The 25,946-nt window shown below is 56.5% G+C and overlaps 5 protein-coding genes across 7 annotated transcripts; 2 read left to right on the top strand and 3 right to left on the bottom strand.

Annotated features, from left to right (window-relative positions):
- The first annotated feature begins 300 nt into the window (after positions 1–300).
- Positions 301–4,027, top strand: LOC128074367 (B-cell differentiation antigen CD72-like). The gene is made up of 7 exons (XM_052670142.1): positions 301–481; positions 559–651; positions 754–843; positions 1,859–2,173; positions 2,270–2,418; positions 2,524–2,588; positions 2,994–4,027. Exons 1-7 carry the CDS (start codon positions 397–399, stop codon positions 3,139–3,141), a joined length of 945 nt encoding a protein of 314 aa, XP_052526102.1. The 5' UTR covers positions 301–396; the 3' UTR covers positions 3,142–4,027.
- A 92-nt stretch (positions 4,028–4,119) lies between these two features.
- On the bottom strand, positions 4,120–7,525 carry LOC128074366 (B-cell differentiation antigen CD72-like). 3 transcript variants are annotated; one of them, XM_052670141.1, is made up of 7 exons: positions 7,289–7,525; positions 7,119–7,211; positions 6,927–7,016; positions 5,167–5,481; positions 4,922–5,070; positions 4,687–4,778; positions 4,120–4,483 (listed from the first exon to the last, which is right to left on the bottom strand). In XM_052670141.1, the coding sequence occupies exons 1-7, from the start codon at positions 7,371–7,373 to the stop codon at positions 4,339–4,341; spliced, it is 969 nt and encodes a 322-aa protein (XP_052526101.1). In that variant the 5' UTR covers positions 7,374–7,525; the 3' UTR covers positions 4,120–4,338. The 3 variants fall into 3 exon arrangements, with proteins under 3 accessions (XP_052526101.1, XP_052526099.1, XP_052526100.1); XM_052670139.1 differs by having other exon boundaries at positions 4,687–4,775; positions 7,289–7,437; XM_052670140.1 differs by lacking the exon at positions 6,927–7,016 and having other exon boundaries at positions 7,289–7,437.
- A 175-nt stretch (positions 7,526–7,700) lies between these two features.
- On the bottom strand, positions 7,701–10,380 carry LOC128074459 (killer cell lectin-like receptor subfamily G member 1). The gene is made up of 6 exons (XM_052670316.1): positions 9,952–10,380; positions 9,494–9,604; positions 9,004–9,081; positions 8,752–8,900; positions 8,478–8,581; positions 7,701–8,354 (listed from the first exon to the last, which is right to left on the bottom strand). The coding sequence occupies exons 1-6, from the start codon at positions 9,998–10,000 to the stop codon at positions 8,159–8,161; spliced, it is 687 nt and encodes a 228-aa protein (XP_052526276.1). The 5' UTR covers positions 10,001–10,380; the 3' UTR covers positions 7,701–8,158.
- A 106-nt stretch (positions 10,381–10,486) lies between these two features.
- Positions 10,487–13,458, top strand: LOC128074458 (uncharacterized). Its single transcript, XM_052670315.1, is given in 9 exon segments — positions 10,487–10,834; positions 10,836–11,202; positions 11,274–11,348; positions 11,417–11,476; positions 12,408–12,458; positions 12,529–12,564; positions 12,650–12,694; positions 12,823–12,957; positions 13,030–13,458. Coding segments are annotated over 9 exon segments (1,329 nt in total). The 5' UTR covers positions 10,487–10,603; the 3' UTR covers positions 13,359–13,458.
- A 4,390-nt stretch (positions 13,459–17,848) lies between these two features.
- On the bottom strand, positions 17,849–25,701 carry TMEM8B (transmembrane protein 8B). Its single transcript, XM_052670314.1, has 13 exons — positions 25,555–25,701; positions 23,285–23,474; positions 22,569–22,776; positions 22,217–22,350; positions 21,878–22,137; positions 21,141–21,496; positions 20,826–20,922; positions 20,569–20,692; positions 20,171–20,313; positions 19,909–20,087; positions 19,410–19,556; positions 19,213–19,329; positions 17,849–19,075 (listed from the first exon to the last, which is right to left on the bottom strand). The coding sequence occupies exons 1-13, from the start codon at positions 25,667–25,669 to the stop codon at positions 18,740–18,742; spliced, it is 2,406 nt and encodes an 801-aa protein (XP_052526274.1). The 5' UTR covers positions 25,670–25,701; the 3' UTR covers positions 17,849–18,739.
- Between the last annotated feature and the right edge of the window lie 245 nt (positions 25,702–25,946).

Here is a 25,946-nt window from a genome sequence, read left to right as displayed (position 1 = left end):
ATAGAAAGAAAAATGCTTCTATTCATTACAGTTATTGGATCCTACCACAGAGCCCAGTAAGGGGCCATGTCCACATGGGGCAGGATCAGCCCTGTGCAATAAACCTTTTCTCACCCTCACTCCAACGCAAGAAGTGAGTCTCTGCCCTCACCCTGCTGCACTTCATGGCTTGGCTCAAAATGACAACAAATCCAGGGGACCGTGACAGTTCTCTGGTGTGGGAGGGGAAGTTCTGGCATTGCAGGGCCAATGACAGGGTACAGGTCCCTGTGACTAGTTGTTTCCTCCACAGCCACACAGTGTCAGCTTTCTGCAAACACCACCTCACTTCTACTTTGCACCCTGCAACAGGTGGCTGCAGCAGGGACAGCACAGAACAGAGCCACCAGCAGCCCCATGGCCCAGAGCGTGCTCTACGCCGACCTGAGATTCGCCAAGGGGCCAGGGGGCCACGGCACAACCAGCCAGGCGCTGGAGGCAGGTAAGAGTCATGGGGACCTCACACCTCCCCACATGGCCAGCATCATCACCCATCGCTGCCCGCCCTTCCTCCCACAGCCAGCGTGGACGACACAGACAGCCCCTATGAGAACGTTGTTCCGGGATCAGCACCTGTGGAGACAGCAGGGGAAGGGACCCAGCACAGCCCAGGTAAGTGTCCGGAGGGGGCCAGGGATGGGGATGGGGATGGGGACAGGGGCCCCGCTGCCCCCAGCAGCGTGGGTGACTCGTGGCTGCTGGTGTGTCTTGCAGGGCACTGGTCCCGGCGGTGCTGTGTCCCTGCGGGGCTTCTGGCAGTCAGCCTGATGCTCTTGGTGGCCCTGGTGACCCTGGGGACCTGCTGTGAGTGTGGACGGCGTGGCTGGGGAGGGAGTGGTGAGGCAGGACAGGGGCCAGAAGGAGCTCAGGGCTGGGGTGGTGCAGCTTCTCACTGGGCTGCGCCATGCTGCCTGCACCGCATGTGCTGCCTGCATCTTGCAGTACTGCCTGCATCTTCCAGTGCTGCCTGCATCTTCCAGTACTGCCTGCATCTTCCAGTGCTGCCTGCATCTTCCAGTACTGCCTGCATCTTCCAGTACTGCCTGCATCTTCCAGAACTGCCTGCACTGGGAGTGCTGCCTGCATCTTCCAGTACTGCCTGCATCTTCCAGTACTGCCTGCACTGTGAGTGCAGCCTGCACTGCGTATATTCATTTCACTGCCTGTGCCACCTGCACTTTCTGCACTGCCTGCACTGTATGTGCTGCCTGTGCAGCTTCCCATGGATTACCACTGTTTCCCATTGTTTCCCAATATGTCTGATCACCTTCTCATTGTCTCCCATCGCTTTCTGTTACATTCTGTTCATTTGCATAGCCTTCTACTGCCTTGTTTTACTTCCCTTTTCCGTCCATTCACCTCCTGTTAATTTCTCTTGCCTTTCACTAATTACCATTACCTTACATTACCATTACATTACTTGCCTCCCACTACCTTCCCATTTTCCTCCACTAGTTTCCATCTCCTGCCACTGCCTTCTAGTTGTCTTACCAGTCCCTTACATTACATCCTTTGGCTACTCCTTGCCTTTTATATGTTCTTGTTGTTTCCCATTGCATTTCCATTGACTTCCACTACCTTCCATTCCCCCTATTAATTCCCTCTGAATTCCAGTGCTTTCCCATTAACTTCCCATTGCCTCGTACTACACTCACATTACATGCCATCAATTCTCATGACTGTCCAAATGAATTCCCTTTGCCTCCATCCCCCTTGACTCGCCTGTATTGCCCTGCCTGCCCCACTCCCAGCCATGACCCACACCCCCTGCTCAGGCTGCCCCATCCCCATGCTCCAGCTCACTTTGTCCCATCCACAGACTGGCAGGTGAACCACCAGCTGCAGAACGTATCCAGGGAGCAGGCCACTGAGCGCGGCCACTTCTCACAGGAGGCACAGGTGTGGAAGCAGAGCCTGAGGCAGACACAGCAGGAGCTGGCATGGGTGCAAGAGGAGCTGCAGCAAGCATGGCAGGCGGCCCACCGCAGTCAGCAGGAGCTGGCCAGGCAGGATGTCGAGCTGGTGCGTGTCTCAGGGGCCCTGAATGCAACCCAGAGGGAGCTACAGGACGTGCAGGGGAAGCTCAGTGCCGTCGAGCAAGCAGCGAGCAGCCTGCGTGTCTGCCTGAATGCAGGTATGGGCACAGCGCAGTGGGGAGGGGGCAGTGCCTGAGGGGTGCGGGGCCCACGTCTGCAGGCGGCCAGCAGCTGAGCTGTGCTGCTGTCTCCAGACTGCTGCCCCTCGGGCTGGCTGCTCTACCGTGGCAAGTGTCTCTTCATCTCGGCGGTGAAGAAGAGCTGGTGGGAAAGCCATAGGGATTGTGTGAAGAAGTCTTCCCATCTGCTGATCCAAGATGAATGGGAGTCGTGGATGCTGCCGGTAAGTATGGGGGCTGCAGCTCCACAGCAGGATGCCCCCCAGGCTGTCCCAGCACTCCTGACTACCAGGCACGGTGGAGGCACTCAACGTGTTCTTTCCTCACAGAATTTTCTCCAAGCAAACAGTGCCATGTACTGGATCAAGAAAGAAGGGTTTTACAGTGCAAAGAGGTTAGTTGTATATGAGACTGCAAGCTGTTTTGCACGTATATCTAGCAGTCCCTGGCCCAATCATTGGAAGTGCAGGTTACCCTATTTCCCATACCCCTGATGTGTCTTTTCAACTCATGAGCTCCTCCTTAGAGTGGTGCTCCAAACAGCTATAGTCAGAGCCCACTCGTAGGGCACAGCACCACGCTCCCCAGGAAGCGATGCTCAGATTCAGCATCATATCCTAGTGTATGGTTCAGTGCCATCCATAAGCTTGTCCACTTGGTAGTAGAATGGACTTGGTCAGAGAAAACCACTATCGGGAAGGAGACTCTTCTTTCACTGTGTCCTCAGTGCAGGAACTTGAGGTTGTGTGCAGGCGGTGTATGCTTTCCCTGCTTCTCTGACATGTGTCCTGTCTCCTAGGTATGATTACAGTGAAGACTGTGCACTGTTAGTAGCCGGGAAAATGCAGAGCTTATCATGCTGGAGGCTTTACCCATGGATCTGTGAGCAGCCCCCAAAGCTGAGCAGCGTGACTGAGAGCCTCACTCCTCTCCTGACCGAGGACTGACCCTGCTGCCAGCCCCTCCATATTACAGGCCTGGGGGACAGCAGCGGGGCTGCCCATAGAAATATCCCAGTGCTGTGTATGCATTCTTTCCAACATGTGGCAAAGCATGGAGAAAATGTTCTGGAGAACTGCCTGTATTTTAAAGCAAGGCTTATGAAAAATACACCTCATTCCCCTCTCTCACATGCATGCGGACACTTTTACCAACGTTTTCCTGCTCCTTGATCTGCACACATGTCCCCTTGTCCCATAGCCAGTCTTTCATGGTGATATCATATTGGATTTGTGGGGTATTCAGGTTGGATACAGGAAAAAATTTCTTCTCCACAAGAATTGTGATGCACCTGCACAGGCTGCCCAGGAAGCTGGTGGATTCACGGTCCCTGTGGGCAGCCAAGAACCATGGAGATGTGGCAATGAGGAACATGGTCAGTGGGGGTGGTTTGGGGTGAAGTGAAGGCAGACAGGTTAGGAACACCAATGGGGCCATCATAGCCATCTTCAAAATGTGTAAGAGGTGATTTATTGACTGCCTTGCAGAGGTTGTGAGCAGAGCTCAGTATGGCATGGCTGAGAGCCGTGACCAGAGGGCAGAGCACTGCGAGCATGTCATCAAGATCCAGGAATGAAATCACCAACCCAAGAGACAGGTTGAAAAGCCAACTACACGTGTTCTGTGTTAATATGGGGTTCTTTCAAGGATGTCTTTGGTGGTATTGAGGTACCACAGGAAAGTGTTACCCAGAAAGTCACGTGTTACATAAGCCAGGTCCATATATGGCCAGGAACTTATTTACGAAGAAGGTGGCTGCTGACTGAGTTTCTAATCAGCATTTTTACCTTGTTAGGGCACCAATCAACTCTAGCAGGGTACGGTGTATCTCCTCAAGGCTTGTATGATGTTGAGACTCTGCTTTGAGGCTCCAGCTGCCAGGAACAAACCAACCTTCACTAAACAGAATGTCAGGTTGTGAAGAGTTTGAATTAAATGCTGAAGGCCCTGAATTTATTGTCAAGTATCAAGGATGGGCGTGAGTGTGAGAAACAGACAGGCAAATTTTAAAACACTCTCTTTCCCCATCTACCTCCCCAGACCATGTCAAGCCACACGCACGGTGCCATGCCCAACCGGAAGGCTGTCTTCCTTTTGTATCCATGGCTTCTGTCTCCAAGTTCTGTGATGGAGGAGCGCCAGAATCACTCTTTGGCAAGCAGAGAAAAGATGCTCTCTGATACGCCGCTCATATGTGGGGCTTGCTCACAGATCCATGCATAATCCTCTCTGCAGTTTTTCTGGTCTATCATCCCATGGGCTGTTGCTACACAGTAAGTAAGCTCTCCCCTAGAATTGAAGAAGCAGGTGAGAGGTTACAGGCTGACATATTTGGTGATGTCCCCAGCCTGCTGTCTGCCACCAGGTCCTTTCAGCAAAGCAGAAGAGCCAGAGTTGTTCCCACCAGAACATCCTTCCTTGGTCAGGGACAGAGCCAGGCAGGGTGTGGTACATCTAACCCTGGCTGGCCAAGAGGGACATTACTGACTTACATGTTATGTGGCTTCTTATTCAGCTTCTGAATATCTGATGGCCAGTATTGTCCTCCAATCCAGTATCTGGCACCACCTGTTTGCAAAAACTGCTGTGGGAAGAGAATCTGTCAAGCCCAATGTTCAGTGGCCAGGAGCACTGGGACCACCTGTGTTCCCAGCAGCCCGTATGCCAGGAAGGTGGCAGCAGGCAATAGGGGGCATCCTGCTGTGGAGCTGCAGCCCCCATACTTACCGGCAGCATCCACGACTCCCATTCATCTTGGATCAGCAGATGGGAAGACTTCTTCACACAATCCCTATGGCTTTCCCACCAGCTCTTCTTCACCGCCGAGATGAAGAGACACTTGCCACGGTAGAGCAGCCAGCCCGAGGGGCAGCAGTCTGGAGACAGCAGCACAGCTCAGCTGCTGGCCGCCTGCAGACGTGGGCCCCGCACCCCTCAGGCACTGCCCCCTCCCCACTGCGCTGTGCCCATACCTGCATTCAGGCAGACACGCAGGCTGCTCGCTGCTTGCTCGACGGCACTGAGCTTCCCCTGCACGTCCTGTAGCTCCCTCTGGGTTGCATTCAGGGCCCCTGAGACACGCACCAGCTCGACATCCTGCCTGGCCAGCTCCTGCTGACTGCGGTGGGCCGCCTGCCATGCTTGCTGCAGCTCCTCTTGCACCCATGCCAGCTCCTGCTGTGTCTGCCTCAGGCTCTGCTTCCACACCTGTGCCTCCTGTGAGAAGTGGCCGCGCTCAGTGGCCTGCTCCCTGGATACGTTCTGCAGCTGGTGGTTCACCTGCCAGTCTGTGGATGGGACAAAGTGAGCTGGAGCATGGGGATGGGGCAGCCTGAGCAGGGGGTGTGGGTCATGGCTGGGAGCGGGGCAGGCAGGGCAATACAGGCGAGTCAAGGGGGATGGAGGCAAAGGGAATTCATTTGGACAGTCATGAGAATTGATGGCATGTAATGGGAACGCAGTGGGAAGCAAGGGGAAGTCAACTAGAAAGCAATGGGTGGCAGTAGAAATCAATGATTGACAAAAGTAAGGCAGTAGAAAAGAGTAGTATGTCAATGGTAATGCACTGTGATTCAATGAGAATAAATGAGAGGTGGAGGAAGGCAGTGGGAGAGAGTGGGAGAAAGTCAGTGAGAATGTGGTGGGAATCAACATGGAGCAATGGAAGGCAGGGAGCAGCCAACAGTGGTTAACATAAGGCAACACACATTGGGAGACACGAGGAAGAAAACTAGAAGGCAATGGGAGGTGATGGAAATAATGAAAGATGGTGGAAATCAGTAGAAGGCAGTGAATAGGAAATGGGAAGTGAAGTGGAGGGGAATGGTAAGCAACAGAGAACAAAGGACTTAAATGGAAAGAAGTGAGAAGTAGCGGGAAGGCAATGGAAGGCAATGGGAGGCAATAGGAAAAAATGGGGCCAATAAGAGGCAGTAGAAAGAACACAGAAGAGAGCTGAAAGGTAGAGGATACTGATTTAGCAATTGGCAAGCAATGGGAAGCAATGGAAACCAGTGGAAGGTAACGATATGCAATGGGAAACAGTGAGAAATCTATGGGAAAGCAAAGTCAATGGGAGTCTGTGGGGAGAAATAGGAGGCAACTGAAAAGTTATGGCAACCAATGGAAGGCAGTGGAAATTAATAGGAGATAAGAGGGAGGAAAATGGAGGTAGAAGAAAGAAGTGAGAGGCAATGGGAATGAATGGAATGCAACAAAAAGGGATGGGAGACAGTGGGAGGTACTGGGAAGCAATAGGAAGTAATAGTAATCCATGGGAGGCTAACACAGGCAGCACATGCAGTGCAGGCAGTTCTGGAAGATGCAGGCAGTACTGCAAGATGCAGGCAGCACTCAGTGCAGGCAGTACTGGAAATGCAGGCAGTACTGGAAGATGCAGGCAGCACTGGAAGATGCAGGCAGTACTGGAAGATGCAGGCAGCACTCCCAGTGCAGGCAGTACTGGAAGATGCAGGCAGTTCTGGAAGATGCAGGCAGCACTGGAAGATGCAGGCAGCACTGGAAGATGCAGGCAGCACTGGAAGATGCAGGCAGTACTGGAAGATGCAGGCAGTACTGGAAGATGCAGGCAGCACTGGAAGATGCAGGCAGCACATGCGGTGCAGGCAGCATGGCGCAGCCCAGTGAGAAGCTGCACCACCCCAGCCCTGAGCTCCTTCTGGCCCCCGTCCTGCCTCACCACTCCCTCCCCAGCCACGCCGTCCACACTCACAGCAGGTCCCCAGGGTCACCAGGGCCACCAAGAGCATCAGGCTGACTGCCAGAAGCCCCGCAGGGACACAGCACCGCCGGGACCAGTGCCCTGCAAGACACACCAGCAGCCACGAGTCACCCACGCTGCTGGGGGCAGCGGGGCCCCTGTCCCCATCCCCATCCCCATCCCTGGCCCCCTCCGGACACTTACCTGGGCTGTGCTGGGTCCCTTCCCCTGCTGTCCCCACAGGTGCTGATCCCGGAACAACGTTCTCATAGGGGCTGTCTGTGTCGTCCACGCTGGCTGTGGGAGGAAGGGCGGGCAGCGATGGGTGATGATGCTGGCCATGTGGGGAGGTGTGAGGTCCCCATGACTCTTACCTGCCTCCAGCGCCTGGCTGGTTGTGCCGTGGCCCCCTGGCCCCTTGGCGAATCTCAGGTCGGCGTAGAGCACGCTCTGGGCCATGGGGCTGCTGGTGGCTCTGCCCCAGACAGGAACAGGCCAGCAAATTTGACTTCTACTCACTTCAGTCAGATGGTAACTTATGATCAAGTGTAGGGTGGGGAAAGTTCTTGATTTACAGGAAAGCAGAAGTAATTGACTGATTTGCAAAATGTGGTTTCCTTTCCAATGCTGATCCTGTGCAGAGGGCAAAAGCACTGCTCTGTTCCTGCACAGCACTTTCTGCCTTGTTCAGCATCACATCATAGAATCATAGAAAAGAGAATGGCTCAGACTGGAAGGGAGGTCAGACTGTTTTCCCCCTGGAGGGTGGGAGTGAGCAAAGCATTGTGAGTTACTGAGTTGCCTGTGGAGTTAAACCACACCACCATTGTGTGGCACCAGTAGCCCCATAGCCTTGGCCACAGAAGGACCTGGCTTTCCCCCATGTTCTCTTCCCCATTGCATCACCAGTTCCATGTTCAGGTAGCAGCCAGCGTGGGGAGCACCCAGGAATGCCCTCACTGAGCTGCTTGTCTGCTCCCACATGGGGAGGATGGACATAAGAGCATCTGCCCCAGTCCACACAGGACCTGTTCCACCTCCCACCAGGCATGGGGACATTTGTACCCATGCTAGCTCTGAATCCCAACCCTAAACCCCAACGCCATCCAGAGTGTGAGTGTCAAAGTTTATTAGCAACGTGCAATAAACAAAGGAGAGGGACGAACAGCTGTGAATACAGAGTCAGTGCCCTGGCTACGTGGCAGGCAGGGGTGGGTGCTGGGCACTGGCTGTCCCCATGGTCATCAGGGCCCTGCACAAGTATAGGTGGTGTTTCCCCAGAGGAAAGCAGGTGGTGAGGACTGCAGCCACTGCAGGTTGACTGCACTTTTCTCGCATATCCAGCCATGGGCTTCCCTACAGTCACCACCAGACAGCCCTGATCCTGACACTCTGCCACAGGCCAGGAAGGAGCTGGTGGAGCGTTGGATTCGGAAGAGCCTGTTTGGAGGGAGTGGGAAGAGATAGGAAGAATGAGAGGCAGGGGGCTGAGCCAGGGAGCGCATCCCTGCCTGCAGGCTGGCTGTCCCCTCCATTACCTCTCCAACCTCTTGCAGCACTCACCTCTTCAGCGTAGTGCCATCCAGCCATTTCCATTCAAACCCAGAAAGGCTCCGCTTCAGGCCCACATGGAAAACATCCATATGGGACACGTGTGTCAGGAAAGCCTGCACAGGAGGAGATAGGCATGAATTCCTCAGGGACACCCAGCTGCAGCCACTTGGCTCTGGCACAGCATCCAGATCCCAGCTGGATTTTAGGCACTGGAAGATCACTGGGAGACACTGATGTCATCCAATGACCATGGTGAGGTTGGAGCAGCCAACCGGGTACTCACCAGTGTGCTGTTGGTTTGGATGATGGCCAGCTGTGCTCCCCTAGAGCAGCAGTCCTCCTTGCTCTGCTCCCAGCTCCTTTTGGCTGAGGAAAAGTAATAGCAGTGCCCTGCATGCCACAGCCAGCCAACTGGGCAGAACTGGCAGCTCCCTGTGTACAAACACAGCCTGTGGTGGGTGGCACTGAAGTGTCAGAAGACAGACAGGATGCCACCAACCCTGCAGAGAGGACCCCAAACTCGCCTTTCTCCTACCTTGCAAAGCCTGTAGCCCAGAGTTGAGGTTCTCCATGCACTGGGGACCATGGCAGCAGCTCGCCTGTCGGGCTAAATCTGCAAAAGAGGAGAGAGCACAGTAGCATCTCCAATTTTTGTTGACATGCCTTCCAAGCTGGTCAACATTGCTGCAGCTGGAAACGGGTCACACAGCTGGCTTTTGGAGAAAGTGTTTCTGCCTTTTGGTTTCAGCATCTCATCCTGTCTTCACACCACCACCAGGTGACAGAGCAAGATGTCCTGGTGTCATCCCCAAGCCCACATTGTCCCATACCCTCCTGCCTTTCTCTCCAGCAAATGAAGGGGGTTTACCTTCATCTTTTACTTTTTGCCCCAGAGCCCACAGACCTGCAGCTCACTCTGTCCCATGCAGGAAGACACACAGAGCAAGCAGGAGGTGCACACAGAACCATGGTACCAACCAAGACTCCAAGCCCCTGGGCAGAGAGGGGGACACAGAGGCACTCACAATGGAAGCTCAATCCAACGAGGATGATCTGTGCCAGTAGGAGCAGCAGGGACAGGGCTCCAAGGCCGATGGCTGTCCAGTGCCAGGACATCCGCGCCGTCTGCACAGGGGCTAAAAGAGGGAATGCCATTTGGGGCTGAGTGACAACGACAGGGAACCCCCCCATCACACCCTTATATCTGGTCACTGCAGGCAGGGGCCTCCCTCATGCTCTGTCCCCAAAAGATGACAGAATGTTGACACGAAATGAAAACATGGCACAGAGAAGGCAGCAGAGCAGGTGCCTACGTGCACTGTGCCACGCAGCAGGCTGCAGCAGCGTGCAGCCCCCCGGCTCCACCAGCAGGCTGTTCGCAGTGTGGGAATGGGGCAAGAGGATCTGCAGGAGAGGAGAGGAGAGCAGTAGGGAAGGGTGGGGGTGCTTCTGGCAAGAAGGATGGAGAGCAGTGTGCCCTTACCTGGTGCAGGGGGCAGGCGCAGCTCAGCATACATGACATCCCCTTCCATCCTTCCCTCTCTCTCGCTGTGCGCCCCACAGCTATGGGGGGGAGCAGCAACCCCTTTCCCCAGCCTCCCTCTGTGGCAGCCGAGTGTGACACGAAATGGAAAGTGTCACTTCCTGGTGAAGTCCCCGGAGACACCAGCTGGGTGACAGCCCCAGGGGGTGCAGGCTGGCACCGTGGGACAAAGGAACCCCGCACCCGCAGCGCCGACTGAGAGGGCTGGAGGTGTGAAATACTCTCAAGGCTGCTCTGCCTGCTCTGGGAAGTGAGGGGAACCTCTAAGAGCAGGACACGAGGCTCTCTCCCGAGCAGCAGGGTGATGGGGGCGTGTGCAGAGATGGTTTCTGCCACCTCTTTTGCATGGGGCTGCAGCTGCATCTCAGCCCTGGAAAGCCGGGGGATGGGGTGCTCCTTCCCCTCCCCCTCATCTTGAGGGCTGCCCCGACGGGCATCCCCGCGGTGCCCTGGGGCTGAGCTACCCAGCGCGGTCGGGGCTGGATGAAGCTGCTGGGGCTACTGTTTGACGGTTAGGGTGAGGGTTAGAATTAGGGTTCTGCCAGTTCCTCCCCGGAGCCACGATCCCTGCCGGCGCGGAGATCAGTGGGGGATGGATGCTCGAGGGACGCGCACGCCCCGCCGCACCAGGACTACGTTTCCCAGCGGCTCCTCCCGGGGCTGCACATGCTCCTTGCTGCTCCCGGCGTCTCCCGGCAGCTCCCGGTGCAATTCCCAGTGTGGCTCCCGGTGGACCCAGGTGCGGCTCCCGGTGCGGCTCCCGCCGCCATCCTCGGTGCGCGGTCCCCGGTGGGTCCCATCCCCAGCGTGGCTCCCGGTGCAGCCCCCCGCTGACCGGGGCCTCCCTCCGCGCCATGCCCCGGGGGCGAGCCTGGACGCAGGCGGAGGTCGGCAGCCTGCTGGCGCTGGTGGGGGGCTCGGGGGAGGCCGCCCTACTGATGGCCTCCACCTCTCGGCCCAACGAGGCTCTGTGGCAGCAGATCTCTCGCGGGCTGGCGGCGGCCGGCTACAGCCGTAGCGTGGCCCAGTGCCGCTCCAAGTGGAAGGCACTTAAGCAAGCTTTCCACTCGGAGCGGGAGACGCGACGCAGAGCCGGACTCCACTCCCCCCGTCTGCCTCCGCACTACCGAACCATGAAGAGCATCTGGAAGGCTGCCGGTCGACCGGTTTTCCGCGAGCGGCGTCTGCTGGGTGGGTGCCGGGGCTGTGGGAAGGGTGGGTGCACAGCCAGGGTAGAGCTAGAGCTTTTTCTCTTCTTCCAGACCTGGGGAAGCTGCCTCCCAGGAGGCGCAGATCGATCCCTGCCACCTGCTCTCCATCCTCACCAGTGCCACCAGGTACCTAGAGTGGGGCTATTGGGCTGTGGGAACCCTCAGTTCCTGTTTGCTGAAGCTCCTCTCTGCAGATTCCCAGGGCATGCTGCTGTCTCCGCTGCTGTGGCATGTGAAGGATGAGCCGGAGAGCTGTAAGTACCACTCTGCCCCATCACACCGGGCTGCACGGCCACGGCTCCAGCCCATGCCCGCGCCAGCATGATGGGAAGAGGGGTCTTAGGGGTGCTCCCAGGATGGACTTGTCGGTAGGGATGTGCATGGATAGAGGTTTTGGGAACGGCCCCAGAGCATGAGGATGTGGGGCACAAGGAGTTTCCCAGCCCTGACCCAGTCTTGGGACTGCTGGCTGCTCATGCAGCTGGCAGGGATGAAGTCCTGCTGCAGCCCAGGAGGCTCTTGCAGCTGTACAGCACTGCAGAATGTGCAGACCCTGCCTTTAGCTGCAGGAAAAATGCAGAACTTCAGAGAATATAGGACTGAGGGCGAGGGCCAGAGCTGGGAGCATCTCCACCTGCATGCAGCCTGAAGGGTGCTCACAGGGATTGGCACTGAGGTGATGCAGGCTGCATGCCTGGGTGGTGTGGGCAGGTGGAAGCAGCAGTTGCTGTTCCCTGAGCCAGCAGTCATCGGGGTGAAACAGCTTCCTCCAAACAGGAGCCCCAGCCTGCTTTGTCCCCAGGCCCCCAATAACAGGGGGGAGTGAACCCCTGCACCCAGCCAACATCTGCACTGGGTAATTACATTGTCTCCCTAAATTCCCCCTGCAGTTTCAAGTGGATGTGGGATTCTCCTTCACTTCCAGTCCTAATCTGTTGCGTAGCATGGCTGTGCACCGCTGCGCGGTTGCTGCCTTCTAGCCCAGAGGTGGCTGCATTGCAGTGGTGGGTGAGTGACTCCTGCTTTTGTTTCTAGCTCATGAGACACTTTGAGGCCCCACAGGGTGATGGGGAGCTGTGGCTAGGGCACGCCGGGCTGGCCGTGCAGCAGGGCAGATCCCAGGCTTGTGCTGTTTCCAGCAGGTCCCAACAGACCCTGTGTCTCCTCTCTGCTCTCTCTCTGCAGCCTGCGGGGAGCATATCGCTGGAGCAGTGCCTGACCCCACATCTGTCCCAAGTAAGGCTTCCCCTGCCCTGGTTCCCTCTCTCGACCCTGCCAGCAGACTCTGATGCAGTTCTTATTGCAGACACCACTCACTGCATCCCTCTCCTTCCCATCGTGGGTGAGTATCGTCCCCTGGCCACCGAGCTCAGGCATCCTGGAGGGAGAAACAGTCCTTGGTGACACTTTGCATCTGCTTCCTGCAGGCAGCCAGACTGTCCTGAAGCAGGAAAGTGCTGAGCAGAAGGCAGGTAAGAACTTGTGCCCTCTACTATGTGCTAAGTTGGAGCAGGGATCTGAGCCCTGGCAGCGGGGGCTGAGCAGGGGACTCAGTGGCCACACAGTCCCACTGCGACCCCCATGCCAAACTCTGGTGCAGGTTTCCCCATTGAGACATCCCTAGGGACGGGAGAAGGGAACATTGTGCTGTCAATGCCCACTGCAGCCCCCGGCTCTCCCAGACCCTGCGAGCAGACAGCAGCCAGTGAGGATGTGTCGGACGCCAGCCTGCAAGGTAGGTCATGCCCGCAGACCCCTGTGGATGCACAGTGAGGCTGGACTGCCCCTGACCCCCTTCCCACTGCAGGCTGTGGCGTGGCCGGCCTGCTGCAGAGTGTGCAGCAGCTGCTGGTGCAGATTCTGCAGACGTCGCGACAGCAGCAGGCGCTGCTGGAGAGCCTCGCCAGCGATACCGTCTCCCACCTCCACCTCCTCTCACACAGCCTGGTGCAGGTGGGTGAGACCTTGCACCAGCTGCTGCTCCGTCCACAAGCCCCAACCGGCCATGGTGCTCTGCACATTCCCCTTTTCGGGGGCAGCCCCCCAGTGCCACTGCTCTCTGGGCTGCCTTGTGCTTCCCCAGATCCCAAAGAGGAGTGCCGGGCATCTCCTGGCTCTGGCTGCACCCTGCCGTGAGTGTGCTTGTGGCACAAATCTTTATAACAGGAGCTCTGGGGATTTTAGATGTTTATAGAAGACACAGATTTTAGTAACATTAAAAATAGCTTTTGTATCAGCAGTGCCAATTGACCAATTATTTCCCCCCGTACTCAAGGTTTCGAGTTGAGCGGAAGGGGAACTGCTCTATTTAAAGCCTCCCAGAAACTCCCCTGGGCCGATGTGCACCCATGGGTGGAACTTGGATGGTGCCACTGTCACCTCTCCAACACCTGGCTCCCAGCCCAGCGGGGGCGAGCCGTGCTGGGGAAGTCCATCACCTCTAGTGGCACTCTTCCCTGCGTCACATGCAGTGGTTCCGTGACACTGCCACCCCCGATGGGGACACTCTCAAGTCCTGCTCTGTGCTCTGGTCTCTGTTTCCAACAGGCTGCGCCACCATCCCAGGGCACAGAGGCACACAGGCTCACCCGGCATGGAGAAGGGACATCTTCCAGGCAGGAGATGACACTTGACGTGTGGGTGGGGGCAGTGAGAATGCAGTGAAATGCAGTGTAGTCTAATGAACTTAAATGAAATGCAAAAAAAATCCAAAGCAACGCAATGCAGTGCAATGCAACACAATGAAACAAAGCTCAATCCTAACCCAAATGCAATACAGTGGATTGCAATGACATGCAATGCAGTGCAATGCAGCGCTACCCTAACTGTAATCCTAACGCTAAGCCTAGGGCTTAGAGGGGTGTTGTGGGGGTGCAGAAGGCTCGAGATGCAGTGGGGCTGCAGATAGGAAGTGCAGAGGATGTAGCAGGTTGCAAAGAGGCTGTAGTGTTGGGGCACGATGAGGTTGCACCGGGGTTCAGCGCGGTGCAGTGAGGTCGCATTGGGTGCAGTGAGGTCGCACTGGACTGCAGTGATCCATCGGAGCGCAGCACCGAGCAGCGCTGGGCGGCAGCAGGCCAGTGTCCCGGGGTGCGCAGGGCCGGAGCGACGGCTCAGCAGCCAATAGGAGATCAGGAAGGAAGAAAGGGGGCGTGGTCACGTCGGGGTCCGCCTCACTCGCAGAGGGGGCGGAGCCAATTCGGTGCAGCCAATCAGGCTGCTGGATGCGCGCGGGGCTGGATTTCTGAAGACGTCACAGGAGGGGGATTCCCCCAGCGAGGGAACCCCCCCCCACCCGGCACCCTAATTGGGATACAAGGAGCGGGCCAGGAGTGTTATTTTCGTGCCCAAAGCCCCACCTCGCCTAACTCGTCCCGTACCTGCTGCACGAGATCCTGCACTGCAGACCTCACCCTGTTCGTTTGCCTGGACACCGTGGGCTGCAGGCAATGGGGCATTTTGGGAAGATGGGATGGGGTAAGAAGGACACGGAGAGGTGAGATGGGCACCCAGAGCCAGAGTTCTGAAAGCTCAGCCCATCCTTAATCACTTTTCTTCCACAAAAGACAGTGATGCTTACAGCTGGAAGCCACTCCACCCTACAGCAGCGGGGAGAGCTGCCAATTGTTCCACCTACCTTTCATGCACCAACTGCAACAGCATTGCCTCTGGGCCAGGACATGCCCCCAGCTGCTGGGGTACTGGCACGTGGCTGCCATGCTTTGGGACCTCATTCTGGTCTGCTGAGCCCTGCAGGGAGCCTGCAGTGCTGTCATCAGCTAATAAGAACAGAAATTCCCACAGGCTGGTCTGGGTTCCAGCATGGTGCTTGCAGGAGATTTGCTGACTCCTGGAGCAGCATTCTATGTGGGGCTGAGGGTTGTGGTGTTGTGCATGGTGATGCAGTGACATCTGTGTCTTCAAGTGACCCTGCTCCATGCCACATCCTTCAGCACATCCCATGGTGATGTGAGGGCAGGCACAGTGACAGCACTATGCTCAGTCCCACCATGCACTCTGAGGTGCTCTCGTCCCCTCTCCCCTTTTCTCCTGTTAGCATGTCAGTGGGGATCGGCAGAGATTGGCAGATTTTATGTGCTGGAGCAGCACATGGCTCAATGCTGGAAACCAGACTAGAAATCTCTCAATTACATTTGTTAAGAGTTGGTTTTGGTTCAACCCAAATGCTCTCTTTAGAAATGCAATGTCTTGGGTTTTCGCCCTGAAGTTGATGAAACATCTTTATATGAAGTAAGAATAAACGGCAATATTTCCCTTGGTGCAGACACACTCAGGCTCACACAGAAAGATTCAGTGTGATTTCTCTAACACAGCTTCTGCTGAGAGTGCTGCTCATAATACCCAACAACACATTGTTTAGCACTTGCCTTTCTCAAAGGAAATTGTAGCGGTGATATTTGAGCAAAGAGGATTTTTTATGAGAAAACTTTAATCTGCAATCCATACACGGAACAGTGGCTTTGCACCCTATGTAAAATGTTCTCGATCTCCGCTGCCATCCTTTTTTCTTCCTCTGCAGACTTGCTTCTTCAGGGAAATTCATCTGGGACTGCAGATGGTGCAGCAGTTTGACTTCTGTTGCTGCAGGGCTGATTCCACATGAGAGCACTGCCCGCATCCCCTGCAGTGTTATCTGTGCCCAAGCTCTGGCTGTGCCCACGGCAGGATTTACATCAGCTGTGGGATGCGGGTGTGATGGGTCACAGGCACAGCAGTGGGGACATGATGCCTCCAGCTCTAGGGCTTTGTGGTGCTGAACCCCTACCCAGTCCCTATGAACTGCCCTTGTGGTATCGGCGCGTAGAGGCTGTCACCCAAGGAAACCAAGCTGAATGTCACTGAGGTTGTCTGGATACCACGTGATGGGAACACCGCTCTAAAAATGGCCTGGGATGGAGGAAGAGGGGGCTTCTTGTGGCTGCCAATGGCCCACGTTAAGTGCTGATTAGAACTCAGTCAACAGCCAAGTTTTTTGTAAATAAGTTCCTGGCCATATATGGAAGCTGGCTTGTGTAACACAAGACTTTCTGCCTGAGTAGCACCTCCCTATGGTACTTCATGACCACCAAAGACTTCCTTGCAAGAACTCCATTCTAGCACTGTGCATGCATAGTAGGAGATGCTGATACATAACAATGTCAGCTTTTTGTCAATCTCAGGTTGACAAGCTTAATTCCTGGATTTTGGTGACCACTGCCATCTTGCTGTCAGGGCACATGAGGGCAAGGAGTGAGCAGGGAGAGATGTTGCCTATGCTCACACAGCTGCTGCAGGGCTGAGTGATTCAGGCCAGGCACATTAAAGCACGGTGCAGGCTGCAGCAGGTAGAGCCCCACTGGGAGGGCAGGCAGCAGGCAAAACATCCCACAGTGTGATTTAGGGCCAGGAAGGGACTATGGGGTTTCGGGGATGCTCATTTCCAAACAGGGAATGCTGGCCCAATGGCAGGGATGGGATGCAGGATGCTGAGCAGTGACTGGACAGTGCAGTGCTGGCCACAAGGCCACTCCCTTGTGCCTTTCCTCTGTCCCCTGCTGCCCCCCCCCATCAGGACAGGTGTATGAAGGATCACACTGCTCTGGATGTTGTGTCTGTCCTCATGTCGCAGGTGGGGTTCAGAGCTCCCATCCCTCCCCACCACCAGCTGTTCAGGGACCCGGTTGCCATGAGTATGTCAGATGTACCTGGTTGCTATGGGAACACTGTTGCCATGGTGATGCAGTTGCTGTGTCTGGCAGCGGCAGGAATGGAGCACTAGGAAGGCTGTTCCCACTGGAGTCACAGGAATGCCAAAAATCTGAGCAGGGAACAGGGAGAGCACAGTTTTTACCCTAACAGCATCCTCATTAGGGATGGAGGTACCTGGGAGCAAGCAGGGGGATGGGGATATCTATCTCCTGACAGGCAGCCAGAAGGACCCAAGGGATGCATTGGGCTGTAACCGAGTGCTGGGATCCTCCCCACTGATGCCTGCCAGTTTCCGCCCCCAGGAGCACGCCTGGCTGCTTGGCCCGGCCTTGAGATGAAAAATGCAATTGCAGATTTAATTAACTGAGTGCTGAGCTGTCCTGGATTCAGAGAAGTGAATCCAAGAGGAGCTGGTGAGTGGTTACTTGCAGCTTTCCAGGACATCCTATGGATAAACCCCACTGAGACACATCTCACCACATACTTGTTGCAGCCTATTATTGTAGGGCTTACTTAAACTCACCAAGAAGCAGTTTTTGTTTAAGCCCCACAGTGGTGGGATGGGGCACAGATGCCATGCAGGACACAGTCCTCTCTGTAAAGTTCATAGAATCTATCACAGAATCTTAGGATCATTTGAGTTGGAAGGGATATTTAAGAGACATCTGGTCTAACTGCCCTGAAATGAGCAGGGAGGTGCTCATTTGTGAGCAACTTTGTGAGGTGCTCAGAGCCTCTCCAGCGTTATCTTGAGTGCCTCCATGTTGGGGTGCAGTGTGCAGGACCCCTTGATAGGCAGATGCTTGCACTGGATGGCACAAGCACCACACTTTGCACTCTGCATGCATTGCAATGATGCAAGAGCTCAGTACTGTGTCTCTCTGGGAGATGAAGAGACGCAATTGGGTTTGGTGAAGTGAACAACATTTTTAATTAAAAATTAATCCCCAACCGGCCGCCTGGCTGGACCAGACAGAGCATTTTGCCTGGCAGAGACAGGGATGGAGGATGAGCTCCCGGGTGCCGGACCCCGGGGCCCTCGCACAGGCACCATGGCTCAGCACTGCTTGCTGCCCCCTGAACAGTGGGCCTGGAGCTGCCCCTGTCTGCCCTGCACCCACCAACCCCCAGCCCGCTGTGAACCAGGATCCATTCCTGAGCTGCAGCCTGGGGAAATGAAGCAATCTGCTGCAGCAGGGAGAAGGGGCAGTTGGGTCTCCCTCACTCTGCTCCATCTCACCTCCCATCCCCTCAGGGTGCCCAGAGTCAGGGTTTTGCCCCCCTCATGTAGCTGGCAGGAGCCCAGGATGCAGCCCAGTATGTGGCACAGCTTCTGCCCCACTGCCAACATGACCTAAGGCTGTACAGGGGCACATGAGCACACCCTGGCTGGCACACAGGTTTTGGGGACTTGACTGTCGTTGTGTGCTCCCCAGAATACCTTTCCCCCAACTCCCCTCAGGCTGAGACAGCGTTACTGTAAGCAGATCTGGGGGCCCAGCACATGCATTGCTCTCTCCCAGCAAGGCTCAGTGCCTGCAACTGCCCAGGGCTGGTGGCAGTAGCAGGGATGTCACCGCTCCAGCACTATGGGGTGGGGACAGTCACATGCAGGGCACCAAGGTATCACCAGGGGGGCTGAAGGTAGTGGGGACAGGGGCACTCATGAGCCAGATGGAGTGGCAAGCAATGCCTGCTGACAAGTTCAACCGGGCTGTAATTGTGACACTAGGACAGCTGTGCACCAGCCCAGAGGAGTCCTGCTGTTCCCTGTGTCAGCATCCCTGCCTGAGCCCAGTGCACTAGCATCAGCTGGTGCAAATGCTGTTGATGGAAGCCACCGCTGGATCAACGAGCCCCAGCTCCTCCTGTTCATTGACGCAGAGCTGGTACCCACAGCCCTTACGGCGGGGCAGCGGCCCCAGGCGCCCGCTGGGCTTGGCGCGGGGTGGCAGCAGGAAGCCCACGCTGCCGGCGATGAGCAGGTGCCAAATACTGTGAATGTAGAAGTAGTTCTCCTCTGTCTCCACGAAGGCGTAGAGCAGCACGGCAGCCACCGCAATCAGTGCACCTGGGCACAGGTAGAACGCCCAGCGCTTCCAGGTGGGTGGGTAGCAGTGGCGGCGACGGATGGAGCGAGCTGTCTGCATGGAGACAACAGGACCTCAGGGGTGGCCATGGTCCCTTTGCCACCACACTGACAAGCCATGTCCCCCACCCCATGGTGACAAGCTGGGGAGGACAGCTGATACAACAGGAAAGGGATGCAATGAGTCCTTACCCAAGCAATAGCCATGATGCCCAAGGCAAAGAGGCTGGGTCCCAGCAGGTTCCATAGCCCATGGCGGTCCATCTGTAGTGCCATGGAGAGCAGCATGGCCCCCAGAAGGTACAGCACCTGTGGGGTTGTGACAGAGATGTCAGGCTGGACCTCCACTCCAGGACCCTCCCCACCACACGCACTCTCTCTGCACTCACCTGCTTGACCACAGGCTGCAGCCGGGCCATGGCGATGACAGTGACCCAGACAGACATGAGGGAACCCAGGAAGTCACAAAACTGCAGCACGTCATAGTCCATGATGCAGAACACCACGATGCCTGGCTGGTCACAGGCATGATAAAACTGGGGCCACAGAGGGAATGGGGTGAGAGTCATTCCATATGGCCCAACTCCCTGCCCACCATCCTTTCAGTATCTCAACAAAAGCTACCCTTTCAGTATCTAAAGGAAGTCTATAGGAAAGAAGGGTACACACTCCTTAGGAGGGTCTGTTGTGATAGGACAAGGAGAAATTACTTTGGGCAGATATGGGCTGCCCAAAGAGGTGGTAGATACCCTGTCTTTGGAGAATCTCAAGGTCACGCTCTGAGGACCTGACTGAGCTGTACATGTCCCTGTTCATTGCAGGGGAGTTGGACAAGATGACATTTCCAACTCAAATGGTCCTATGATTCTATCCCCATCCTGCACTTACAGTGGAGAAGAACATTGTGAAGATGTAGACAGCAGCTTCTAAGAGGTAGTGACTGCGCACAGCAATGGCCACGGGAGGCACAAACATAACATTGCTGAGGCAGAGCAGCAGAGTGGAGAGGAGCTGGAAACCATAGGAGAATGCCTCGGCATTGTCAGTGCAGCCCCAGCCATTCCATCCTGCAAGAGAGGGGAAGCTCCATCCAGTACTCATTGGAGAGCTGGGACAGGAGGACTGACGGAGTGCCTAGAACACATCTTACCAGCTTTGCACTCACAGGCTGCATACAAATAATTGTTGGTACGCAGCAGCTTGCACTGCCCATAGATGCCACAGTCGTTGATGCAGGGTGAGAGGTAGGCACGCAGGTAGACCTCAGCTGTCACATTGGTGCAAGGCTCAAATCTGCCCCGTGGGGGAACAAGGGTAAATACTTGAATGTGCATGCACTGGGCATGAGCACAGCCCTCAGATGCACACAAGCCAACAGCTGCTTCCCAACTGAGAGCTTCAGAGCAGAGCTGCAGGAGCCCACAGTGCAGTGACATCCAGCTCTGCCAGGACAGGGAGGCTGGGATACCCTGCGATGCTTGGGATGCACTGAAAGTGCCAGGATGCACTGGGATGTGGTGACACATGGCAGGCATGCTGGGATCTTACCCATGCTCTGTGGCACAGAGGGAGCGCAGGCTCAGGTACCAGCTGCCAGTCTGGGGGTAAGGGATGCGCAGGCGGCTCAGGCTGGCCGTGGTGTTGACAGAGAGCAGGAAGCCTGCCAGGGACTCTGCCGGCAGGGAAAGCTACGGGTGAGCTGGGCAGGGAGCAGGCCAGGCACCCAACCACCCCAGGCCATCCCTGGCAGGGCATGGGTTCAAAACCCATGGCCACAGCAGGGGGACAGGCACAGCCCAACCTACCTGTCTCACAGGTAACCGATGTGTTGTCACCGGATGTCAGTGGGACCTCATGGTTCAAACAGCCAAAAACTGTCACATTCTCACCACACAGGGAGCTCTGGGGGCAGAGGGGAGATGGCCCTAAAGCAGCACTGGGAGTGTCCCCTGCTCAGCACAGCACTTGACAGCATCCTAATATATCACCCTGAGCAACCTGGTCATTATCTACTGTAACCCATGGTCCACCACCCGACAGCTCTTAAATCATGGGCCATGACCCAAAGGCACCCCTGCCCCAGACCCCAACACGCCCATCTCCTGGCCTGACCACCTCACCACATTGAGCCGCAGCTCCAGGTTGAGCACCCCTCCACTGTCCAGCACTGGCAGGAGGTTGATGACAAAGACGGCAGGACGGTCGGGTGGCACTGACACGTTGGGCCCAAAGAAGATGTAGAAGTGGACGGAGAAGGTGTCGAGCTCGTTGCGCAGCGTGGGGCGGATGGGCCAGCAGCGCTCAGTGGCAGGCATGGTGGAAGAGATGGGGAGCGGGCGCTTGGTGCTGTTGGGGCTGGTGGGAGGGGGGCTGTCCCCCAGCACCATCCCACCCGCGGAACCAAAGGAGTGCGGCATGTTCATGGAGGCGCTGGAGGGCAGGAAGGGCGGCCGGGCCAGGCTGGGGCGGGAGCAGTCTGGGAGCAGAGCCATCAGCCCTGGCACCATGCAGCCCCCCGGCCTCCTGCCCTTACCTCCCACCCGCCCTCCCTATCGCCCAGGTTGGCAATCCCTGCATCCTAGCACATCTCAGCGTCCCAACACCTCCCGGTATCCCAGAGCATTCCAATGTCTCAGCACATGACCAGTACCCCACAGCATCCAAGCACCTCCCAATGTCCCAGTACTTTCCTCCTAATGCCCCAACATCTCCAAGCATCTCCCAGTGTCCCAGCACCTCTTAGTGCATCCCAGCATCACCAGCAAGCTGGGTGTCACTCTGTAGCCAGATCCCACAAGCAACCCTTGCCATCTCCCTCTCAACTCTGTGCCCTCTCAAGCCTCCCTGTGTCCCTCACCTGTCAGCTGCACAGTGATCTGGAAGGAGACGGTGCCCGGAGACCCAGAGTGCCTCTCTACCAGCACATAGTACCAGTGCTGCCAGAAAGGCAGGTCCAGTACCAGCTGGCAGGGTGCACGCTCCCGGCAGTCCAGTGCTGTTGAGTTGTGCAGTGGGGGGGCCTTCGCTCGCATGCGCAGCCAGAGTGGGCAGCCCTCGACCCCGCGGCATCGCAGCACCTCCACCAGCACACGTGATGTGTAGCTGGGCACGAACACCCTGTGGGATGCTTGCATCAGTGCGGGTCAGGGGCTGGATCCCAAGGGTTCCCTTCCTTATCAGATCCTCTCACACTCACTTGTAGAGGCAGGAGCGGTTATGGGGAGCCATGCTCTGCTCAGTGATGTAACCAGGGTATAGCACGGCAATGTTCACCAGGCGCTGCACAATGAGCTGTGGCTGGAAGAGGTACTGGCACTCCTCATAGAGGCCCTGTGCCAGTAGGACAGTCAGCATGGGGACCGGCCACACCGAGCCAGTGTCCCACAGCCACAGGCCCAGCACTATGGTGATGGGGTAGGCAGTCTGCCCTGGTCTCCTCTTTCCAAAGGTGCCCAGGACCCGACCCCTGCCAATTATTCATATGCCCCCCAAGTGCCCCGTATAAGACAGTTAGCCAATCCAACTTATGTGTTCCCTCAGTCCTTCACCTTGACAGAGATCTTGCCCTCATCCTTGGGCAGATGGGCAGCCAGGAACCAGTCTCCAGGAAGAGGGCTGGTGATATTGAACACCCCTGTGGTGCGGTTGGGCAAGGTCCAGGTGAGGGTCAGCGCAAAGGAGCCAGGGACAGCCGTGTCACTGGGAAAGTGTGTGTGCAGTGGGTTAATGACGGAAGGAGCCCCCGAGCGGAAATACCTGCAGGAGAGACAGCAATTAACAGAGCCCAGGTTGGGCAGCATGGCAGGGTCAGCCCACCCTACAAGCAGGGTGTGTCTCTGCAAGCAGAGGAAGACATCAGTAAGCTAGGATCTTGGTGAAGACCCTGAGCTTCCCAGGACAGGTGTCCAAGTAAAACTGCTCATAGATGAGCTGCACAAACGAATGAAAATTGCAACAAATGAATTATGGGGAGGGAGAGTGAGTGTATGCACCTGCATGTGTACGAACATGTTTGTGCATCTACGTGCATATGTGCATGTTTGTACACATAACTGTGCATGTGTGTACCTGAATCCAGTGCCTGTGTGCCTGTGTATGCATGATCTATGCATGCATGCAAGTGCATGTCTGCATGTGTGTGTAGCCATGCGTGCACAAGCAAGAAGCAGATGGGTGCAAGTAGGCTGCAGGGCACATCCAGGCAGACAGCAGCAGAAGGCAGGATCAGAGGGAAGGAAACAAAGCGGGCAAGTTGCTTACTTACACGGTGATGCTACGATCTGGGCATTGGTCCCCAAAGGTGCCACCTTGCTCTTTGAAGGTGATGAGATTCCAAACAGCAATGACCGTGTCCTCAGGGATGTGGAAATGAAAGAGTTCGATGCTGGCAAAGGAGCGGAAGGGACTGAGCTTGCGTGGTGTGCGGGTGAAGTAGTCAGTTACGAAGAGCCCATCTGCAGAAGAGATTCAAGGGACTCTCAGTGTGAGGGGCAGGAGAAGCTGCAACTGAGCCAGGGCTGATGTCAGCTGTGCCTACCCTTGGCACAGTCTGCACTGTTCAGCACCAAGAATTATAGAGCTATGCACTTCCTGCACAGCTCCTAAGCTCTCCTGTGTTTGTGGAGGAGGAATGGTGCACATATGTGCGCACATATGCATGTGTGGGCGCTGTCTGCATGCACAGCTAAATGAAGGCGTGCACACCCACACAAGAGTGTGTGTGGCTGTGTACAGCTTTATGTTTAAGATACCTTCTGCTATTGCATGGCAGGTCTCACTGTCCAAAAGTCCAGCTGCCTAGGGATTTCAGGAGCTTTAGCAGGAGAAGGAAGACACTTCCATGGTACATTGGAAAGAAGGAAGATCTGATCTCCAGACAGGAGCAGTAACTTCACTCCACTATTGTACCGCTTCCCCACTGCCAGCCTAAGCTATCCATGCCTTGCTCACCAAGAATAAGATGTAGGTCTCTACAAGCAGCCAACAAAGGGAATGCTAACAGAGGAGCAGATGGGAGCAGGGTTGTGGCCAGGAGGATGTATCCAGCAAGGAAGGGGACAGCTGCGAAGAAAGACTGCTTTTTACAGTGTCTGGCCAGGAGTGTGCGCATGCGCATGCATGCACGTGTGTTTGTACTGTGTGTGTGCAGCCCCAGCAGGCTGAACACTGACATGCATCTGCTCCCTTGCCTGGAACAAAGGCAGCTCCCCCTCCCTTCGTTGCCAGCCAACACAAGATGGGCATGAAATTTCCATCTGTGTGCAAGAGTACGCAATCACAATTTCCCTGCCACGAAGCACCTGGCCAGTCCCCTCCAAGGGGACCAAAGCTCTCTGCCACCTGGGGTCAGTGAACCGGCACTGGACCTCAAAGAGAAAGAGACAGTGAACGTGCTTCCAGAAGATGGCATGGGGGAAGGCAGAGCTTCCTGACCCCGTTGTACTTTCCCGAGCCCACTCATCTGAGGCAAAATGGGGGCACTCAGGTTCACAGGGAGAGTCAGGCTGGAGCCCTTCGGCGGTGAGGCCAGAGTGCAGGCAGGAAAGCTGGAGGATGGAACAGAATTTCCTATCTACGAAGGAAAGGAAGGAGAAAAGCAAGAGCGTCTCTGCCCCAGGCCAGAGGTAGAAGAGAGGCGACCTCCCCTCCCAGCAGGGTCAGTACCACGGACAGCTCCCAATATGTCAGGCTCAGCACCACGGGCTCAGTGGGTCGGGCTCGGCACCACGGACAGCTCCCTCCAGCCGCTCCATCGGGGCCCATAGTGCTCCTGCCCCACAGCTCGGCCCCCTTCCTCTCAGATCCCCATACACAACACCGCATACCCCTCCGCAGCTCCCGAATGGAGGTAACTCCCGTGCCCGATAGCACACTCATTTCTACACGTAGCCACTCCAGTGTCCCCTCACTCACCGTCACTGCACACTCATCCCCCTGCCTCACTTCACAGCCCTCTGTCCCGGTGACACACTGCATCTGCAGAGCCCCTGACCACGAGTTTGACCACTCTGGGCGTCCCTCTGCACTTACACCACTTGTGTCCCTCCAGAACGCACACCTCTGAGCCTCCCCACCTATCCCACTTATCATCAGGCACTACCCCCTCACACACATCTCCATATCCCATTATGCCAACAGCCCATTGCACTCAAATTGCCATCTCCCACCACACATGAATGCGCCCCATTATGCGCACACCTCGTGCTCCATTGCCTATGCACCCTAAAATCAGTTGCATGGGCATCCCATAGAATGCACATCTATGTGCCCTGCTGCACGTTTGTCCTGAATCTCTCTGCACACACATCCCGCACCCCATTGCACACACTGTCCCATTGCACACGCATCTCACAGCAGGTAGATGCTGCGCCCCACTGCACACGGTCTGTGCTCCATTCTCACCCCACTGCGTGCACATCCCATTTCCCATGTCTCCTACTGCAAGCACGCACCTCCCCCCTCACGAAGCATCCCATAGCACTCAGATCCCTGACTCCTCGCACATCCCGCATCCCTCGGCCCCGCGGCACTCACCGGCGGGCGGCGGAGACAAGAAGAGGAGGAGGAGGAGCGGCACGAGCAGCAGGGGCAGGCGGAGGAGGGGTGGTGGTGGGAGCGGCCGCCCCCGCCCGCCGCCCCGCCGCCCCATACCACCGCGCCCGCTGCCGTGGGGTGCGCGCCGGCAGCAGCCCCGCCGCGCAGGGACGACCATGACGTCACCCGCCCCGCCTCCTTACCCAGCCCCCGCGCGCCTATTGGCGGCTCTGCCTGTCGCTCACAGCCGGCTCAGCCCCGCTTTCTGCGCGCCTTGAGCGCACTATGCTGCCGGCACGCCAGGGGGCAGTGTCGCACTCCAGGCCCTGCTCTTTTCTATGCCCGACCGCTGATTATGCAGAGCGCTCCCTCCTACTTCCGGCGGCGTCGGG

The sequence above is a fragment of the Tympanuchus pallidicinctus genome, unplaced genomic scaffold (genome assembly GCF_026119805.1).
Source record: "Tympanuchus pallidicinctus isolate F22 unplaced genomic scaffold, pur_lepc_1.0 scaffold9, whole genome shotgun sequence".
NCBI classification, from domain to species: domain Eukaryota; kingdom Metazoa; phylum Chordata; class Aves; order Galliformes; family Phasianidae; genus Tympanuchus; species Tympanuchus pallidicinctus.
This window is presented reverse-complemented; position numbering and strand designations above follow the sequence as displayed.

Excerpts from the sequence above, each read along its gene's own strand:
- LOC128074459 (XM_052670316.1), bottom strand. The coding sequence starts at position 10,000 with ATGGAAGGGGATGTCATGTATGCTGAGCTGCGCCTGCCCCCTGCACCA. Across the intron at positions 8,901-9,003 it reads TGGGCTACAGGCTTTGCAAG|GGAGCTGCCAGTTCTGCCCA; the intron begins GTAGGAGAAAGG and ends GTTTGTACACAG. Across the intron at positions 8,582-8,751 it reads TCCAAACCAACAGCACACTG|GCTTTCCTGACACACGTGTC; the intron begins GTGAGTACCCGG and ends CCTCCTGTGCAG.
- LOC128074367 (XM_052670142.1), top strand. The coding sequence starts at position 397 with ATGGCCCAGAGCGTGCTCTACGCCGACCTGAGATTCGCCAAGGGGCCA. Across the intron at positions 652-753 it reads AGGGACCCAGCACAGCCCAG|GGCACTGGTCCCGGCGGTGC; the intron begins GTAAGTGTCCGG and ends TGTGTCTTGCAG. Across the intron at positions 2,589-2,993 it reads GGGTTTTACAGTGCAAAGAG|GTATGATTACAGTGAAGACT; the intron begins GTTAGTTGTATA and ends CCTGTCTCCTAG.
- LOC128074366 (XM_052670141.1), bottom strand. The coding sequence starts at position 7,373 with ATGGCCCAGAGCGTGCTCTACGCCGACCTGAGATTCGCCAAGGGGCCA. Across the intron at positions 5,482-6,926 it reads GGTGACCCTGGGGACCTGCT|ACTGGCAGGTGAACCACCAG; the intron begins GTGAGTGTGGAC and ends TCCCATCCACAG. Across the intron at positions 4,484-4,686 it reads AATAAGAAGCCACATAACAT|GGGAGAGCTTACTTACTGTG; the intron begins GTAAGTCAGTAA and ends CTTCAATTCTAG.
- TMEM8B (XM_052670314.1), bottom strand. The coding sequence starts at position 25,669 with ATGGGGCGGCGGGGCGGCGGGCGGGGGCGGCCGCTCCCACCACCACCC. Across the intron at positions 22,351-22,568 it reads AGGGCAAGATCTCTGTCAAG|GGCCTCTATGAGGAGTGCCA; the intron begins GTGAAGGACTGA and ends CTACTGGCACAG. Across the intron at positions 19,557-19,908 it reads TCACAATGTTCTTCTCCACT|TTTTATCATGCCTGTGACCA; the intron begins GTAAGTGCAGGA and ends CTGTGGCCCCAG.